General features: G+C 34.1%; 1 protein-coding gene and 1 long non-coding RNA gene across 3 annotated transcripts; both read right to left on the minus strand.

Moving 5' to 3' along the window:
• Window positions 1-7: 7 nt before the first annotated feature.
• On the minus strand, window positions 8-18,127 carry LOC134261529 (integrin beta-like protein A; the record flags this gene model as incomplete). Its single annotated transcript, XM_062743956.1, has 13 exons — window positions 18,023-18,127; window positions 16,960-17,204; window positions 16,550-16,731; window positions 16,121-16,233; window positions 14,810-15,075; window positions 13,690-13,851; window positions 13,309-13,349; window positions 12,931-13,028; window positions 3,252-3,399; window positions 2,819-2,866; window positions 2,514-2,594; window positions 2,024-2,422; window positions 8-121 (listed from the first exon to the last, which is right to left on the minus strand). Coding segments are annotated over exons 1-13 (2,002 nt in total), but the record flags the coding sequence as incomplete, so codon positions are not given.
• Window positions 4,440-9,090, minus strand: LOC134261530 (uncharacterized). 2 transcript variants are annotated; one of them, XR_009990837.1, is made up of 4 exons: window positions 8,627-9,090; window positions 6,849-6,933; window positions 5,145-5,295; window positions 4,440-4,637 (listed from the first exon to the last, which is right to left on the minus strand). It is a non-coding gene; the product is annotated as an uncharacterized LOC134261530 (long non-coding RNA). The 2 variants fall into 2 exon arrangements; XR_009990838.1 differs by lacking the exons at window positions 6,849-6,933; window positions 8,627-9,090 and adding an exon at window positions 5,878-5,924.
• Window positions 18,128-19,367: the final 1,240 nt, after the last annotated feature.

Below are 19,367 nucleotides of genomic sequence, written 5' to 3' on the forward strand. Positions count from 1 at the left end.
GAGGGACCTGAAATCTCACAAACCCCAGTAGCGACCTCGCTAGTGACCCATGTGATGTTAGCTTTGCTGAGCGACCGTCGTGGTTTCCGCCTAAAAGTAAGTGTTGGTGGTGTAACGTCAACTGAAATATAATTGAAATGTATTAGCTATATAATTTACACAAGAAAATGCCAAGTTCTTTTACCTGAGTAAACTTGGACCTGATATTTCTCATCAGAAGGCATAATTATCTTTTTATTCAAACTTAATATCATAGCATAATAGTATTGTGATGCTTCCATATTAATTTGAATTGCATGGCCTTGCTTTGCTATAGAAGTTTTTGTAAAGATTCTTCCCTGTATAACTTCATTTTGTAAAATTTAGTTTCCTAGTTCAGCCTTACCCAATCCAAAGAATTACAATTTGGAATAAATTTAATCTTCAAAACTTGGGGTATTTATATTTTTGGTTGATTTAGTGTGCACGCAGCTAGGTTAAGGACGCCCATAGGAAATACACCTTAAATATCCCGAGAAAATAAATATAGATGTAACGTGAAGCGGTCACCCATCCAAGGGTTGAACAAACTCGCCGTTGCTTAATTTGCCTGAAATGGAAGGAGACTACCGCATCATTAGGCATTATAAATTCCCTATATACTGTCCACAACACTTTTCCTCGCTCGAAAGTGTCAACCGAAGCTTAGCATGAGTTCTCTCTGAGAGTCTGAATCTCTTCAGTACCGGCAACCAATGCCGTACATGAGCACAAAGTCCATATCTAAACACAGAGTCCTACCCTTAGAGCTTCCTGAAGCAGGTCTCAGTTACAGCAAATCCTGCCGTCCACAGACACAAATTTTGTATATGTACACCAAATTCTAGCTCGAATGCTTTCTTAACCAGGTAGGCAAACACCAGAGTCACTATGCTGCCACCAATTTTGTAACGTTAAGTGGTCGCACATGCAAGGATTGAACAGGCTCGCCGTTATTTATCTTGCCTGAAAAAGAGGGAGACTCTACAGCATCACCAGAAAAGCTAGCTCGGTGGTGAGGCTGAATAAGTTTCCTATATACTGTCTGCTTCATAAATTTAATATTTTTCATCTAAAGAACAGTTTAAAGATGGTTAAGGTAATGCAGACAAGCTCAAACCCAGAGATTGAACTACGCTAAAAGACTAGCTGTTGAAGCCTTTGTCAGAGCCGATTACAAAAGATTAGAATACAAGTCATATTTGCGTGTAGCTACGGTGAAGATAATAATGATACGCAGTTTAAGTCCCAGATAAATGCTGATTAACTGAACAAAACTCTGGAAGATTTGCAGAGTTATGCTGTGGAATGGGTGATATGAAGAGTAAGGCACCTAGCTCAATGAACTGGACAGTATGCAATGACAAGAAGTGACGACAACGCTCCGAGAACAATAAAATGCTACAATTGTTGTAAAGAAGGACAGATAAGCAAACGTCAGAGAGGGACGGCAAAGACTCTAAAGCTCCAGGTCAAGGTCCTGGCTTTGCTAAGACAGTTAGAACACAACGTAAGCTGCAGCCCATTGCTTACAATAAACCAAGTGAGGCTGGAATGTATCTCTCAGCTTAAGTGGAAGATGTCGATACAAAACTGTTGGTGGATACGGGAGGAGCGACGGTTACTCTCTTTGATGGAATTAGAGTTCTGCATTTCATGTGTGAACAAATTTGCAAGTCAGGCGTCTCCAAGAAAGAAATGTCAATAAATGATGAACAACATTCTTTACTACAAGGTATGCTAGGATGTTATCATTCACTATTTAGCAAGTCGATAGAATATCTTGAACAATTTTTTTCTGAGAAGGGTATTACCTCGGATCCAAGGAAGATTGAAGCGATAAAGGATATGACAGTGCTAGCCCATGTGAGTGAGCAACGTTCAACGTTGTAATTTAGCATTTTTGTCTTCAGTACCTAAGAAATTGCCTTTTTATCGACAACATGGATACATTTGCATTAATAATAGTGATTCAATCGCAACATATGTAAGCATAACTATATACTGTTAGTCCAAATAAGAAGAAAAGGTCCTCCCTGAAGACCAGCCAGATCCACTAAGGTGATGCTGATCTGGTACGGACCAGGGGGTAAGTCCAGAGCCTCCCACTGACCAAAGCATGGTTCATCTGACTCGGTTTTGTTTGGATATGTAATGGCACAGGAGGAAACTGCAAGAGGTTCGCTGACACTCCACGTGATAGAGGCGTTGCCTTTGGTCTCCAAAGGGTTAGAGGTAAAAGTGAGAGTTGGTGGTTCCACATCAAAGAAACCAGGGTCAAAATCAGGGTTAAAATCAGGGTCAAAAGGAACAGACCCAGCTGCTGTCTCCCAGTGAACTGAACCATCCAAACCGAAAAAAAGACAAAAATAGAAGGTAAAGGATAGGTATGTTTGATAACCATCTACTAATTTGCAGTGTATTTAAAAAATATAAATTTACCTAAGATTTTAACGGTTCTGTTTAAGTTTAATAAAGTGTTTGAAGGTTCTTACCGACAGTAAAATTCCAGAAGAAAGGCTGTGCGATTCCAGACCAGTCTGTGGTACAGCTCAAAGAACCCGCCGAAACTGCTCCTGATAATGACAGTTTGCAGGTTAGTAATGATTCAGATATCGCGCAAAATATCGGAAATTCAATGGATTGATTACTTTAATCAACCTATTTGATTTAGAAAACAATACAGTTCTTTGCAATATGGCAATATTAATGTTTTGCAATTTCTTTTCAATTTTTGGAATGGAAAGAACAAATGGCAAGAATTGAACAATGGTATGTAAATAAACAAATGGTGTCTTACCTGACTCCACGAGAACATAGTATTCTCCAGCAGGTAAAATACTAGACTCTGCAAAGAATTTTTTTAACTTAAGGAAAGATGATAAAAACAAAAAATGGATGTCTGGATTGGTATTTTTTTTTACCTTATTTCATTGCAAATGATAAATTTCTAGAAAGCAATTGTACAGTTATAAAGAAATTGTAAACCTGTGGTGTTAAAAATTCTACCTTTCTCAAACCACCTTTATTATTCTATTCAAATATTTTTCACTTCAAATATCATTTTTGTGAAACTTTGAATTAAAAAAAAAAATTAAAACGACTTATTCATTTTATTCATTAAAACATGACCCAAGTTGTTATATTCAAAATTTTTGACATTCGTTTGTTTGTCCTTAAACAAACAAACGTTTTATACAACTTGATCATATGAGCCTAAAAATCAGAGTTACCAGGGGACCCCTCTAATGTGATGGTGACTTCCCTCCCATCCAAGTCCGGGAAGGAGGCCACTGCTGGATCCGCTAGATTCAATCTGCGTGCCACGGTTCCATTGACATGATGTATTGTAAGAAACTTGTCTGTTTTTGGTCGAACAAACTATAAAAGGAAATATTTGTAACATAAATCTATAAAATTTGCTTTTGCAAGTAATATGTACCATGATCCCAGTTGCATACTCGTACCTTACATGCAAGGAGAGGAATTAACTACCAGGTAAGTTATTTAGAATTTGTTTCCAATCCTTTTGATTAATATCAATAAACTATGTTCAAAACAACAGCTTACCACTGGGTGAAAAAAGTGGTTTCCCATCATGGGAAACTTTATGGAAACCACATGGAAACCTCAAGTTTACATCATGTTTCCCAGTGGTTTCCGTAGCGGATGCTAGGTTATTCCGCCAAGTTTCCGTGACACGGAAACCCCCTACGCTCCGATTCCATAAGGTATCCCGAACCATGGAAACCTCTGTAAACCTGAAGTTTCCCGAACATCCATGTAGTTTCCCGTAATGGGAAACCTGAAGATTCCACTGGTTTCCAGAATCAGGAAACTTGATGGAATCGGAGCGTAGGGGGTTTCCGTGGAATGGAAACTTGGTGGAATCTTTAGGTTTCCTTATACGGGAAACTACATGGAAGCTCGGGAAACCTCACGATTCCTAAAGTTTCCTTGACTCAGGAAACCATATGGAATCGGAGCGTAGTGGTTTCCGTGGAATGAAAACTTGATGGAATCTTTAGGTTTCCTTATACGGGAAACTACATGGAAGCTCGGGAAACCTCACGATTCCTAAAGTTTCCTCGACTCAGGAAACCATATGGAATATGAGCGTAGTGGTTTCCGTGGAATGGAAACTTGATGGAATCTTAAGGTTTTCTTTTATGGGAAACTACATGGAAGCTCGTGAAACCTTGTGATTCCTGAAGTTTCCTTGACTCAGGAAACTATATGGAACTTGTGTAGCACTTTCTGTGTGGCGGAAACTTGGTGGAATTATCTGGAGTCCCATTCCTGGTGGAAATTACTGGGAAACTTCAAGATTCCCCAACTTTTCTAAAGGAAGCAATGTGAAATAATGCGTATTCTTTTAAAAATCTATCAAAAAAATTTATTACATGTAAAAGAAAAAAGCATTACCATTTTATATGTTTAATAATTCATTTGATGTACAAAAACTGTAACTGAATTTTTCAATGATATCAAAATATTAAATAAATTCATATATCTTAGATAAGCAATGGAACAGTCTTTCACATTTAAGTCCATTCATAAGGGTCATTAGGTACTTCTTTCAACATCAGTTTCCTGGTTTTCTTCACATCACCTATGATCTGCAACATTCATACAAAATTATTTTATGATGTCAGAATTATAATGCTTGAATATAACTTAGAAATCTGAAAGATCAGTCAATGTCCTTTAATATACAAATATCAATAATTACTTTCCATGACCATGATACATATGATTTCAGCATTTAATGTATCTCTTTAATATTTAATGCTTTATGATAAGTGAAAAAAAAATAACATAATATAAATAATGTTTTCACTTTTCAGCCTTATTATGTCATTGAGAATATATTACTACATGTATCTCATACTAAGAACCCTGCTTTAAGTTTGATTAGTTTGAGAGAAAACATATATAATACCCTTTATAATAACAAAAATATTAGGGAGAGATTTTTTTTTTAATTTTGATATTCGACCTATAAATTGGTTGAAGATCATTGCAGACCCTCCACCCAATTACACAAAAGCTAGATTACACCAGGGGAGAAATATACTCTGGACTACGATTTTAAATAAAGATATACAGTACATTTTGATACTGACCTTTGACCTAGAAAATTAGTCCAAGGTCACTCTTCATCCTCTATCCACAGGCTCTCTGTAGTTTAAGTTTGAGAGAGAAATATGCACAGAACAAGTGATATCAGATGGAGTGATGGGTAGACACTGTCTTAGGGCATCCACAGAACAGGACCTAAAAATAATGCAATATATATGTATTACAGTATATATACACATGTACTTATATGTTAATGATTTAACATATGCTGCATTGGACACATATGATTTTATCATGGTTTAAGTATACATGTATCTTTTGAGTAATTTTATACCGGTATTGCATGTACGCTCAGTTTATTTAAGAAATAAATAACAAGTTTATAAACTTCAATGGGAGAGATACCACAAATGAATATATAAACAAGTAATTTAATTTTATTTACATATATTGACCAACATTATTTACATCCATTCATCATGTTCATGAATTGGCTGATCAAAATTCAGTCAGTTTTAGATCTATATGATATACCATAAAGGACTTTGTTTCACATTTACAAAAGTTATTCCCCTTCGCAGGGTCGATCTGGGGTCAACCGGCTTAAGACGCTGTTTTCCCTCTTTAACCATATCAACGTTGAGGGACAATATTTTAGAAATAAAATCTGTATGAACATATTCATTATGATTTTCATGTTGCCCCCATACTCTGGCAATACAGATCGTAATTGTCCAATATTTTTGAAGATTGAAAATATATTAACAAGTAACTTACAAAGGACAAAGTGGGAAAAATGAGCGATACGCCGACAATTGGAGAAATTCGTCTATTGGTGATGACAATTCCTGTTTTAATGTCACTGAAAAATTAAGAGACATTAAAAATTTAAGCCCTGATTGTCATACACGCATGCTGTTTTTTCATCCATATAACCTTTTAGTATCATAAAATTTACCAAAATTTAATACTTCAAATAATTTCATTGAATATATATAAAATAAAGGAAACTCTAAAAACTTAGTGACTTGCAGAAATTATTCCTTGAAGAGAAAAAAATCTGTCATATTTCATATAAATATATGCATAAGGAGCCTTTTTTATGCATTTAGAACATATGGTATGTGCCTCATTTCCCCAAGAAATTTTCAAAGACAATGGACTATCTGTAAGCAGAAATCATTGCTGTTTACTTACATTGGAAAAATCTATGAAAATAACTAATTTCCTATTTTTTTTAATTTTAAATAATGCTAAAAATAATTTAATCTATTAAAAATAATCTAACTGACTGTAAAATAACAATTTTCATAATCTTAATCTAAGGGCAGATCACTCTAACTTCATAAAACTACCTGATATTAAAGTAGAACTCTTTAGTGTGCAGTTTTTAGAGCTTCCTTTCAGTAATCAAAATACTGACCAGCAAGAAATCAGTTAATAAGCATTTCCTTTTTTTCATTCAATTTTTTGGAGAGATCTCAGAGTTTTTTCCTTTTCAATTCAGGTTCAAGACGACAAAGTTTTATTAAAGTGTATGTATTAGATTTAGAGAACTGATTGTATGTCAATCATAGCAATACACACATAACATGGAATGGGCAAATTGTTTCAGCCCTAGCTTTTACATAAAACTTCTTGTAGCTCACAGCTGATATACTACAGTTCAGTATTTAAATAAAATTCAGAATCTTTTTTTTTCAGGCAATTGTCATATACATACTAATCATGAATGAATTACCACTTACCAAATGGCCACATCCTGAATCATCATACATTTTCTATGATTTTATCTCACTGGTTTTCTTTTAACGTCACACAGTTTTCTTCTCTCTGAAATGATAAATTATGTCCAGGTACTATTGCATTCTAATTTAAACTAAATATGTAATAGCATTAGCAACAACCGGGATGGAAGAAAAAATAACCACAAGTCTCTGTCGAGACTGTAGCTCTACTGGTTTGTACTTATCAAAGACTGATGCACAGAATTATGTATAGTCTACTTGTGTGCCAAGTTATATTGAAATCAGACTAAAATTTAAGGAGGAGTAGTGTTTGCAGACAGACGGACAGAAAGACGGACGCCGGACGCATTACTATCGCATAAGCTCTTCTGGTCTCTGACCAGTAGAGCTAAAAAAAAGATGCGCTTGTGAAACACAGCAACAAAGTTCGAAAATGCAATTTTTTTTAGCATACAGGTCACAGTCAAGATCACATAATCATTGTCCTTGTTGCCATTTGAAAGCACTTCATTAGTGGAGTATGCATACTAAATATGAAGCCACTATCTCATATAGTTCTAAAGTTATGGTGAAGGTTTAAGTTGACAACAGACACTCAGACATACAGTTATGGCAAAAGTTTTAACATTATAACTTGGTATACACACAGCCACTTCGAGGTATCAAGGGTAAAATTCATAGCACAGCGGGACTGCATTTTGACTTTGAGGGATCAAGGGTTTCGAGAGATCATGAGTTCAAGCGCAAATCTGCTTAGGCCTAGAAAAAAAATATGTTTGTTTCCGCTTTCCCGACCGACCCTAATTTATAGTGCCGACCCTAAATATTTTTTTAATGTTTTTGTCCCATGATGTACAAGATTTCACCCAGGGAATTATAGTCTCCAACTTTGCAAGCTTTCCAAGACAGAAAGAAGTTTTGGTCACCTTTGTATTATAAGTTTAAGTCACAGATTCGCTTTAAAACACCATTTCTTTTGTCATTAATGTTACTTCTGAACAAGTTTTGATTAAAGAAGCAAAAAAAATTTTTCAAAAAAAAAAATTGCCTACATGTACCTACCTACCCTATATTTTTTCAGCCTGAAAGCGGAAACAAACATATTTTTTTCTAGGCTTTAGTTATAAAGAGGAAAAAATCGGGACCGGAGACTCACTTCAAGCGATCAAGAACTTCCGAGAAATTGAAGTTCAAGCCATCAAGAGTTACTTGTATATACAGATATAAGAAGTATGTTATTATTTGCAATTTTGACCTAATGACAGCTAAATCTGTTCAGTAAGACAATACCGTATACATGTATGTAAGTAGTTTTATTGTGCATTATTTGCTATACATTGACCTACTCAGGTCAATAATTGTGAAAAAACTGATAATTCAAGCTGATGATTCATTTGCATTTCTTGACATACTATCAATATTAATTCACTATTAGGCTTTTCTTTTTTTTTTACATCTTCATCTCAACAGGTTAGACATTACAAAAAAAAATCTTTTGAGCAGTAAACTATTTCAATAAACAATAAAACAAACCTAATCTCTTCAGAAGAGTGGACAGGCTTTCACCTACATTCACTTTTTTATGTATATTTTTCCTCCATATCATCGTCAACCGTCATGCATATGATTAAGGGTTATGCTATTCGCTACAATCTATTCCAACTGTTCTGATGAGGATATCCTTCATGTATAATCGGATAAGCTGAGATTGAAGACACTTTTTGTAAAATTATCGATGCTTTTATCAAAGTTTTGAACCAAAAATATTTAATTTATACCTTGCCATAAGTCGTAAGTTCCAAAAAACAAGAGTTGGCTATCCGAAAAGTCAGAAAACACATGTATTCAAACCGGATGTTCTACAGTCTGAATTTAACTACGAAACCATGCTCGGTGTAACTATTATCATCCGGATAATTTGAGCGGGGTTAAAAATATTTTTTTTAATTCCGAAAAGTATTCATTTATTTATAGAGAGAGAACATACATATGGAGCATACATTTTAATAAACATGATAAAAAGCGAAACGTTGCCATTTTACAACATACAGCATGCACATGCACGGTGCCTTTGGGGCCTCCATAATCTAAGTTATGCTATATCACTGTCTCATATTTCTCTCTCTCTCTCTCTCTTTCTCTCTGCAATATATACACTGAACAATTTAAAACTTAGGTATCCAACTTTTCAAAATGGCGTCAGAACAAAAGTTGCCTCCGATAGTGAAGATTTGTTGTTGCCAAATATTACAACTATTTACCGTAAAAAATTAACAAAAATATACGTACACTAATCCTTCATCGTTGGCCATTGCATTTATCACAGTCTTAAAGACACTGGGTGGTGAAACCAAGTTAACTTTTCACATTTACCAGCTGCTTACACCTTCTTCTTCGTCCTTCTCGATCCTCCAAAAATGGCGCCTCGGGAAATTGACCAATGAAATAAAGCGCCCAGAGAGCGATGCAGGATGGGAAATATAAACTGTTTACATTCACTATGATTCAGTGTGATTATGAGATCTTATATTAGAATTTAATTAAGTTTTCCGCTTTTCATGGAATAAAAAGAGGGGCTCCTAAATATTTTGCCGATATAATGTGTAGGCCTAGTACTGTATATTTAGAAAAAAGCGGTTAAATACATGATGCAAGAGCAGAAAAAAATTGTTTCTTGCTTGACACCTCAACTTATTTGCCTTCGGGATATGGGTTTCGGGGCTTGGTTGTTGGTAGTGGCCGTCCTTGCTGAAAGTAACCCCCCCCCCTCTCCCCGCTTCTTTTAACTGTTACATGTATGATTATGAATTTATAATGTCACACCAAAAGATGTTAAATTTTTAAAAGCACATTTTTTTTATTGTGAACTTTCCACAGGAATCCTAAATGGCATGAAAATGAGCTACAATTATAATATGATTATCAAGAACAGTTTTTTTTATTTCAATAGTGATGATTGAAAAGTTCGGTGATTAATAATTCATTGCTAATAAATTGCTGGTTTTTTTTGGGGGGGGGGGGATTAAATTACTAATTGAACTCCCTCCTTTTCGGGGTTTAATTAGATTTTGCGCCTGCTATCAATATTACTGGTGGACCTGCTAGACTTTTCTCTAATTGCTACATGTACATTGTACTTTAAACTCCTTGGCCTTTGGCTAAAAAAAATTCCCACATCATTTTAACACGTAAAAAAAAGCTAAAAAAAAATTCCCACATCATTTTAACACGTAATACAATTGTTAAATGAATCAGAATGTTGAAAACCTTTTTCTTAGGAGAGTTATATCTCTAGGTGGAACAAAACTAACATCTAATCAAAGGCAGGAAAATATAACAGTATTTTAATTCAGTATTTTAGTCGTGATTGGTATAAGTGAAGTCATGGGAAAGATTATGTCGAAAGTCATCTATACTCGTTGATGTGCAGGACTGTACTTATGCATACAGCTTTAGCTGGTCCCGCCCTGTATTTCTTTAATGTTTTTTTTTTTCGTTAAGAAATCTGGTAAGGTATGTTAGTAAAAATAAAATCCCGGTTAGTTTATTACTCTAACGGAAATTACTTTCCTACAGGCCTGAAGATCGAGTCTATTAGTCACCCAAGTTTTTTTTAAAAAGAGTAGCATGTCGGCGAATAAAAATAAAGTAGTGTACAACATAGATAAAGAAATGTTTGTTGAAGTATTGACAAACTTCATACCTTTACAGAATGAAATCAACAAAAACTGAACAAAAATAAAATTGTGACAATTATACAATTAATTCTTTTAATAGATTGCCTTAGCATGTACTACTTTAAAAGCCATTGTTCTTAAGGAAAACAAAATCATGCAAAATATTATAGACTTTTCTTTATCTAAAGCAATGGCCTTTGGAGAAAAAAAAATGGCTGAAAATTTTAAAGTTTGTTAAATATAATGTATGTGCATTTAGGACCCTACATCGTAATTTCATGCGAAAAGTGCAGGCGTTTACCACACGGGGATCTGCGTACATATTTAAACAAAAAAAAGGAAAGAAAAAAAGGTTTATGTGATGAATTATATTATAAACATTTATCTAATAAATGTCTTTGTAGTACGTTAGATTACAAATTTCACACAAAAACCCATCAACAATATTAAATACAGTTTTGATTTCACATTGATCTATTAACGTCATTCTGATTTAATATAATTATACACGACGAGAATTAAGATCTATTCAATACCTATAGAAAATTATTTAATTTCTAAAGAGGATAGTTTTATTTTAAATCAGTAATGAAAATTGAAATAAAAATTCTAAATAGTTTGTTCTTTCATTGAACTTCTTAAATGAAGGTTATTTTATAAATATGTTCTCTTGTATAACTTTATTTATGGAATATACAATTTTTTAAATGATAAAAGAAACACGAATCATCATCTTAACACAAAGGAATTTTCGGTCGGAGACTGTGTGTGTACATGCTCGACAACAGCCTATTGTTCCCTTTAGGTACAAAACCGTCTCAATTCACATAGAATATACAAAAAATACACAGTGACAGGTATCTTCGCGGCACGTGTCTCCACCTGAAATGGCACGTGAGAACAGGTGTCCCTAATTACACAGGCCGACCATAGTGACTTTTTCAAAACCGTTTTTTTTTAGGGGGGGGGGCGCTTCTCAAGGAAAAAATGAAAAGCAACCCACCCACCCCCAATAATAAAAATAATAATTTAATAAATTAAAAAAAAACAATATTCACTATTAATAGTAAAATACTAGTATGATAATACTCAACCCCAGCCAATTCGATGAATGATTCTTATCTGACCAGTTTATATTAATATATTAATTCATATTAAAACAAAATCTTTATCACTTTCTAAACGTGACTTTAAAACTTGAAACACTAAAAATGTAATTTTGACAAACCAACTGAAGTATTTTTTTTCCTGACGGATTACCCAGGTATATAAGAAATGCCAACCTCTGGTATCTAACACAAATGCCTGGGAAGGTATCTTGATGTCTTGTGAAAACATGTAATTATGTAAAAATAATTCTTCAAAGTCAATTGCAAAATATTGGAAAAAAAATTAATTATTTTATTGAGGAACGTCTCACCTGTCCTTAATCAGTAATCGTAAATTGACATATTTCTTTATTTACTTTTTAATCGATCTTTTTAGTAAACCTTTTCTGTAAATACTTTCATTAAATGTACCCTTCCTTAGCTCTTCCATTTTTTCGAAGGAACATTCATCATAGACAGCTTCAAGAAAGTGGGATCGGAAATGATTGATTTCTACATAACTGCATGCACTTACTTTTTTCTATTCCACTTCACGCATTCTATACGAGTTTACCAAAACTTATGTGATAAATCAAATTCAAAATTAAATTAAATTAAATAAAATTCAGTTCAATAAAATTAAATTAAAATTGAATTGCGTTCACGGTGCTGAAATATTAAATTAATCACACAGAAATACACATCTAGTTATTTTAACTGTTTGAAGTTAATTATTTTGATACAGCATGTAAACACTTTTGAAATATTTCTATAATTGGTAAAAATATGTTATCATAATTAAATATTTTACTTTTTGTAAAATAAAAGGTAGGTGGTTAGTATTGAGATATACTTTCAAAGTTTCCCTGCCTGGGAAACATGGGGAAAACTACACATTGGTGGCTTCCATGTCGGGAATCTGTATGGAAACCACTGAGGCATGTTTACATGGTTTCCCATCTTGGGAAACTTACGGGAAACCACAGGTTGGTTGTTTCCATATCGGGAATCTACATGGAAACCACCGGGGCATGTTTCCATGGTTTCCTATCTTGGGAAACTTACGGGAATCCACAGGTTGATTGTTTCCAAGTTGGGAATCTATGTGGAAACCACCGGGGTATGTTTCCATGGTTTCCTATCTTGGGAAACTTACGGGAAACCACAGGTTGATTGTTTCCATGTCGGGAATCTATGTGGAAACCACTATGTGGTTTCCATAAAATGGAAACTATATGGAAACTACTGATGTCACGATTCCCATATGTTTCCATCGGGTTTCCAAATTTGGGAAACCTGGCTTTTCATCCTGTGTACCTTTCTGTTAAAACACATTTTTAACGTAGTAGTGAGTTTATCCCAAGTTTTTCCAAAAGGCGTTAAGCATCCTTTCACGAGCTTTACTGCGGGTGGGGCTAAAAATTAATTATAAATAATCAATTGTGAATATAAAAGAAATAATATATACAAAAGAGAAAAGATAAAATAATATTCAGGAATGTTATAATTCTTCTTTATTATATGTATAAATATTTTTGAAAAAAATATAAAAGTATGAATCGTAAAATTTCTACTCAGGCAGATGGTGGAAAAAATGAGAGTTACGTATATACTATTATGTATAAATGAATCTTCAATCTTTTGTCATTATTATTATTATTATCATTATTTTGAAATTTCATCCTTTCCACGTACTTCCTTTAAGAAGTTCAACACAGTTCATGCTTGAAGTTAATCTGAAATTAAACGAAGTTAATAACAATTTAACATTTTAAAGTGAAATGCTTTAACATAAGAATTGTGAAGATATCGAACAGTAGTCAATTTAAAAAAAATCTCTTCTGAAACAAATTAAAGTATAACAAATACGGACTGTGAAAAATCAGAGGTGGATTCAAGTTCCATTTAACGTTTAACTATGATAAAGATATACACTAAGAATAAAACAATGTACGATTTATAGATATTCATTTAAAAGAACACACATCCAATTGTTTCGTTGGTTAATAAGTTGGTCTATACGTACTTTGAATATATCCTCTATCAAAAAAAAAACAAAAAAAACCCAATGCTTACTTATTATTAACTTCTGCACTGAAACAAAGCTGATGAAGCCCACTCTGGCTCTGTGTTGGTGTCCAAGTGACTGTTATTGACCATTCTCTACCAGAACTACCATAGCGGGACAGACTGGTCTTCGTAGTCCCTACCGGTCCAATTGTGGATATTTTTGTTATCCTTTAAATAAACAATATTCAAACCATATGATAATAAAAGTAAAAGACTAACTGTTAATATAAAAGAAAAAAATTAATGATAGCAGGAAAGCAGGAAATTCTACTCTGATCTCCAATTTTAAATGTTTGTTTGTTTGTAAGTTGTTTAAAGGATCTTTTTGGGCATGCTAGCATCTACATGTACTGCCACACGGGACCTCGGTGTATACGGTCTCATCTAAAGGACCGGTTTACAAAAATAACGTCCCACAGTGGGATTCAAACCCGCGACGTAAGGATCAATTCCTTACTTCGCGACTCTAGAGCAGACGTTCTTACCACTGCGCCACACGGGCGACTATAAAAAAAAAAGTTATAACATAAAAGCAAGACGAAAGGAACCTTATTATAAATTCCTCCTTAGGACAGATGCTCCAAACAAATGTATGGATGCAACTTGGATTGGTGTACAAGTATTTTGTGGTAATTTCATCTTATTCCACCAGCCCTTTCGCTTTTTGTCTTAAATTTCCTTTCTGGTTTTGTATGAAACATATGAAGATAACATACAGTATTCAAGATCAAAAGATCATAAAACAATACAAAATAGGATCAGAGCAAACATGGACCTCCAAACCATCAGAGGTGGAATCAGGTGCCATGGAAAAGTGAGCATCCCATGCTGACGGGTCACACCCGCCGTGTGCTCTTCGTCATGGTCGGGAAATAACAGAAAAATCCGTCGTCAATTCAGTGTATAAATAATGGACTAAAAACTAGTAAGAGAAATGTTAGTCGGCATTTGACTCAATATTTCATATACATTACAAATCCGTTTTATTGTTTCCTCTTCCTACTTTTCTAGGTCTATAAGGTAAATCTACATCTGTGAATGTCTTTTAATACAAATACATTGTTTTTAAAACCCCTCTGCATTCATAACGAGATACCTCTCTTTAAAAAATGTCTAATAATCTTACGTCTGAGAGGCACTTGCAGTCCTGGCCACAAGCACCTTTGTGAACGTATTAGAAACTGAGTAACAACTGCCATCAATAGGAGTAGGAGCAACAAAGACAGGAGCGTCAGTACACGTCAATGGGTCGTCGTCAAACACTTCTATCAAAAACTGAAGTGGAACCGAGCTGAGGACAGCTGCCGCAGGCCTGGTCGAGAAGTCTTCGATTTGTACGTGGACACCAAAAGTTCCGGTTTTGGTCGGGTTGTAAGAAAACATGCATGTGTCCTATAGAAATAATTTCAAAGAACAATGACTGATGAGGTTGTAAAAAGAAAAAAAATCAAGGATTGTTTAGCTTGAAAAGTTGCATGCATAGATACCAGCTTTCTCAATTACAGAATTGTTGTTGAAATGATACTTCAGATAAGTATTACCATGAGGCGCCGTTATTATAATTTTCTTATATCAAAAATATTTTCTGCTATCAAAATTTCGAAGCCAGAAATACGAAATTTTGAATTCTGGTATTTAATTTTTGATATGTAAAAAAAAAGGAAATTAAAAAATATATATAAATAGTTTTTAATATCAGAAAGAATCTTTTTATTCTAAATGTAAAATATATTTCATTTTTTTCCTCTATCAAAAATTCCTGATTTCAAAAATCGAAATTTTGATATCAGAATTGTTTTAATATCAATATATCAAACTTATTTTTGATATCACGAAATACATGACTGTATATTTTGATGTATATTTTTTCTGATATCAGAGAAAAGATAATGATTCAAAAATCATTTTGATCAATGAGAAATGAATCTAAAAAAACCTCTCATCACACACTTCATGAAAACCGAAGACAATCACATGTGAAATCTTTGTGTACACCTTCTAATCCATGTACGAACATTTCCCAGCTTGTGTTTAAATTAATGGAAATTTTCGTTTGAGACTCTTTTCTTGAAATTTATTGAAACATGTATACAACTTAATTATCATAGTCGAAATTATGCGAAATTAAAGGGCATAGTAGTATCACTTTATTAAGAAGGACCTTGCCATTAGCGAGAACTAGGAGTATTTCTTCTTTATCTTGTCACAGAGATATTTTTTTTTCGACAAAGTAAAGTCAGCATTAACAAGTTGGTCTACTGGAATATTTTTAAATATTGAGGATAAAAATAGGATAAAATTTCATAAGAAATTCTGCCAAAAAATTGAAACTGAATGCTTGTATACAGAGGATGATTTTTTTTAAATAGTATTTTTATAGCAAACCCTTTAATATGAAATGTTCAATGGCTTTTTTGAAAAAAAAATCTTTACCAACCTTTAATTTATCGATTGCAGTTTCCAAAAGTCCATTACAAAGATACCCACATTCGTCTGTGTTGTTTTTGTTGGGAAAACGACAGCGGACAATATCCCCATCAGGATCGAGTACTGCAATAAAAGGTATAATACATGTACTTTATCATTGCCTCCAAACAAGAAACGGTTACACAAAGATAAAATGTAGGAGCCAGTTTTAAACTTATTGAAAGATTGATTATAGAATAATTGTTTGCCTTCGAAATCCCTGCATCTTTTTCATGTTTAATAACCAATGCAACGGTATGTTTTCAAAAATCATTTGACGAAAATGTTTTGAGTTTTGAGAATCTGAATTTCTATTTTAATTTCTTGTACCATAACTGATCTTCGATGTGAATGAGATGCATATTCCAGCAATAAAAGGTTTTAACCTAATACACTGTACCTGGAATTCTGAATGTATGTGGACAATTATTGAGGAGACGGATTATTGGTGCCATGGTAACGACCGGGGAGGAGTTGAGGACCCCTGTGTCGGCCCGTGGCGCTGTGTTCGCTGTCATGGTCATCCTTATATCCTTTGACGAAGCACCAGTCGTCAAAGTCTGCCAACAGCACTGTTCCATTCTGGAAAGCAGTTGCTGCATTTTTTTATTGCAAATAGAATTTGATGAAGAAAAAGAAATGTAGATTAAGTTGTCAAAGAACAGAAATTTTAAAAAATCAGATTTTTTTATTTAAAGAAGGGAGGGAGTTGAGAGACAAGCCTGTCCACGAGCACCTGTAGATTATACCTCTCAATCAAGGTACATGTACATGTATATCACATCATATGAATATCTAATGCCCTGTTACCTAAAAACATAACTGATTCCGGGCGTAGGAAGGGTAAACATGAAGGACCCTTCTCCTAAAGACCAGTCTTCGCTAGAACTGTAAGCAATGCATTTCCCATGCATTGAGCTGATCTGCTTGTCGCAGCCCATCCTGCAATAGAGGTTACCATCAACTGTTATCAGTCCTTGGGAAGATATTTTGCTGCCGTCACAACTGGCTCCAATATTCGAACGACTCCAAGCCATACGATAGGAAATTTCTATCTGTAATGATTATACACCAGGTTTATTAAGTTGATGAAACAAGAATATGAACGAACCGTTACCTTTAAAAATATTCCATTGCAAGTTCTATGGTCGATACAATGACATTTAATGCTTAGTAACTCCACCATGGCACCTCATCCCACCTGATGTTTTAGATATCCCTTTTTCTCTGCTCTTGATTTCAATAGTTGGAGTAGAAGTTTGAGATTGAATTTTGTTCCTCATCGCTATATTTTTTTTTAATTTCAGACACCCCAATGTGACAACATATATAGTTAAATTACATTTAAGATATACAATTACAATTTAAAATGATATTTCGATGTGTTCTTAAACATTTTCTTAAATTCTTGTGAAGCAAAAAATTATTTGAAAACTTATACAAGAGAAGAAAAGTATTCCTTTGGCCATCAATTAGACTTTTTATTTATATATCGACACCGTTTTATGAATTGACAAAAATTATGATCACTTTCATGTCGACTCGATATATTCCAACGAGCTCGGAATTAAAAAGAAATATTAGGCAGTGAACATCTGTTTTACTTTACTGATAATGGAAGTCTCACCCGTGGTGCAGTGGTTAGAGAATTTGTTCTAGATTGCAACATTTGCATGTATATAACCCATTTTCGCGGGTTACGTTTTTTTCTGCAACAGTTGCAACATTATTTCCATTTTAAAAGCAAAGAATGCATTTCATTTTTCTTAATATTCTACTGCTCAAACATTCATATCATTTTTGCAAAAAGTCCAAACTGTCATGTAGCTTTGTTTTACTTGTAAAATAAATATAGATATGAAAAACATCCAACCTGTTGCGGTGAGGATGTAGGCCTCCAAGAAATAGTTCCGCCTTTGAATTCACTACAGATAACTATTGGCATCAGCAAAAGGAATATAAATGCTGTAGCCTGCATTTTTGCAATGCAGTGATTAATTTGCAGGCTGAATAAATGTAGGGTGGATACCCACACCCGTCACTGCCTGTCGCCCCGTAATCAGTGATAACCAAGTACCGCCTAATCTGCTCCTATAGAAAGGCACAAAAACAAGTTTGGATTCATAAGCCTTAATCTGAATCATATATAAAAAGCTACAAATGACCATGCGTTTTGATATTTTCCTCTTACACAATGGACCATGTATTCTTAAAAGGCTGATCTACCAGCGGGACTTAGGGGTAATTGAATGATTATTGGAGGCGCTTATGGCCAAAAAGGCCCAGGACAACTGTGTCTTCTTTATATGCAAAAAATATATAATTCGTGTTCTACATTTATTGGCAAAATGTGGAATGTCATATCACGCATACACTCTTGATGAATACATGCACTCTTCGAAAACGCGTACTCTCTTGCTTATTATCAAAACTATTCAATGCATAACCCACTTGATCCATGCAAGGATCACAACAAAAGGGTCAAGGTAATATTAAACATAACAATTTAAATAGTTGGCTAGCCACATTATCATTTTGCAAACAGAAAAGATTTTGATGGTTTTGTCTCAAGCACCGGGAGACGAGAACTATGCATTTCACATTTTATGTTCATATGAGGTTTAATATGTACAAAAAAGGGTAGACTTTGGTCCAGACTTTCTAGAGAAGAATTTGAAATTGTCCGAACATGAACAAAACAGCATCCTTGGATTTAAGGATTACTGGACAGCATGAGCTTTTCCATATGATGTAATTTTCAAAAACAGGTGAAAGCAGTTTGAGGCTAGTTCAAAAATCTATATAAGGAAAAAACAACCACGTACATGTATGTGGTCAAGATTTCTTTGATTTATGATTCTTTTTTTCAAAGCCTGGTCGTCATCGTTAACAGGATAAGACCAAATAATGGTTTCAGATTTAAACATAATGATTTTCAGTAAAAATCTTTTAATATTCTCATTACGTCAATACTGCAGATTGTCGATTATGATTGCGGACATTCTCAAGCAATGCAGATATTTTTTACTTGCATTATACCTGTGATGAGCTTTATTTTTTTCATTGAAAGTATCAAACAGAAAACTCGCCAGTCTTCAAGAACAAGATGGCTGTAATTTGTTCGCGTAGAATATTCCCTCGGGTCTACACAAATTGGTTTGAAGTCCATTAAGTCTGACAGAAGAAATATACATGGTCATCTTCTTATTTAGTATTTA

This window comes from Saccostrea cucullata, unplaced genomic scaffold (assembly GCF_032062105.1).
Source record: "Saccostrea cucullata isolate Sc308-1 unplaced genomic scaffold, CSIRO_AGI_Scuc_v1 ctg12305, whole genome shotgun sequence".
NCBI lineage: Eukaryota > Metazoa > Mollusca > Bivalvia > Ostreida > Ostreidae > Saccostrea > Saccostrea cuccullata.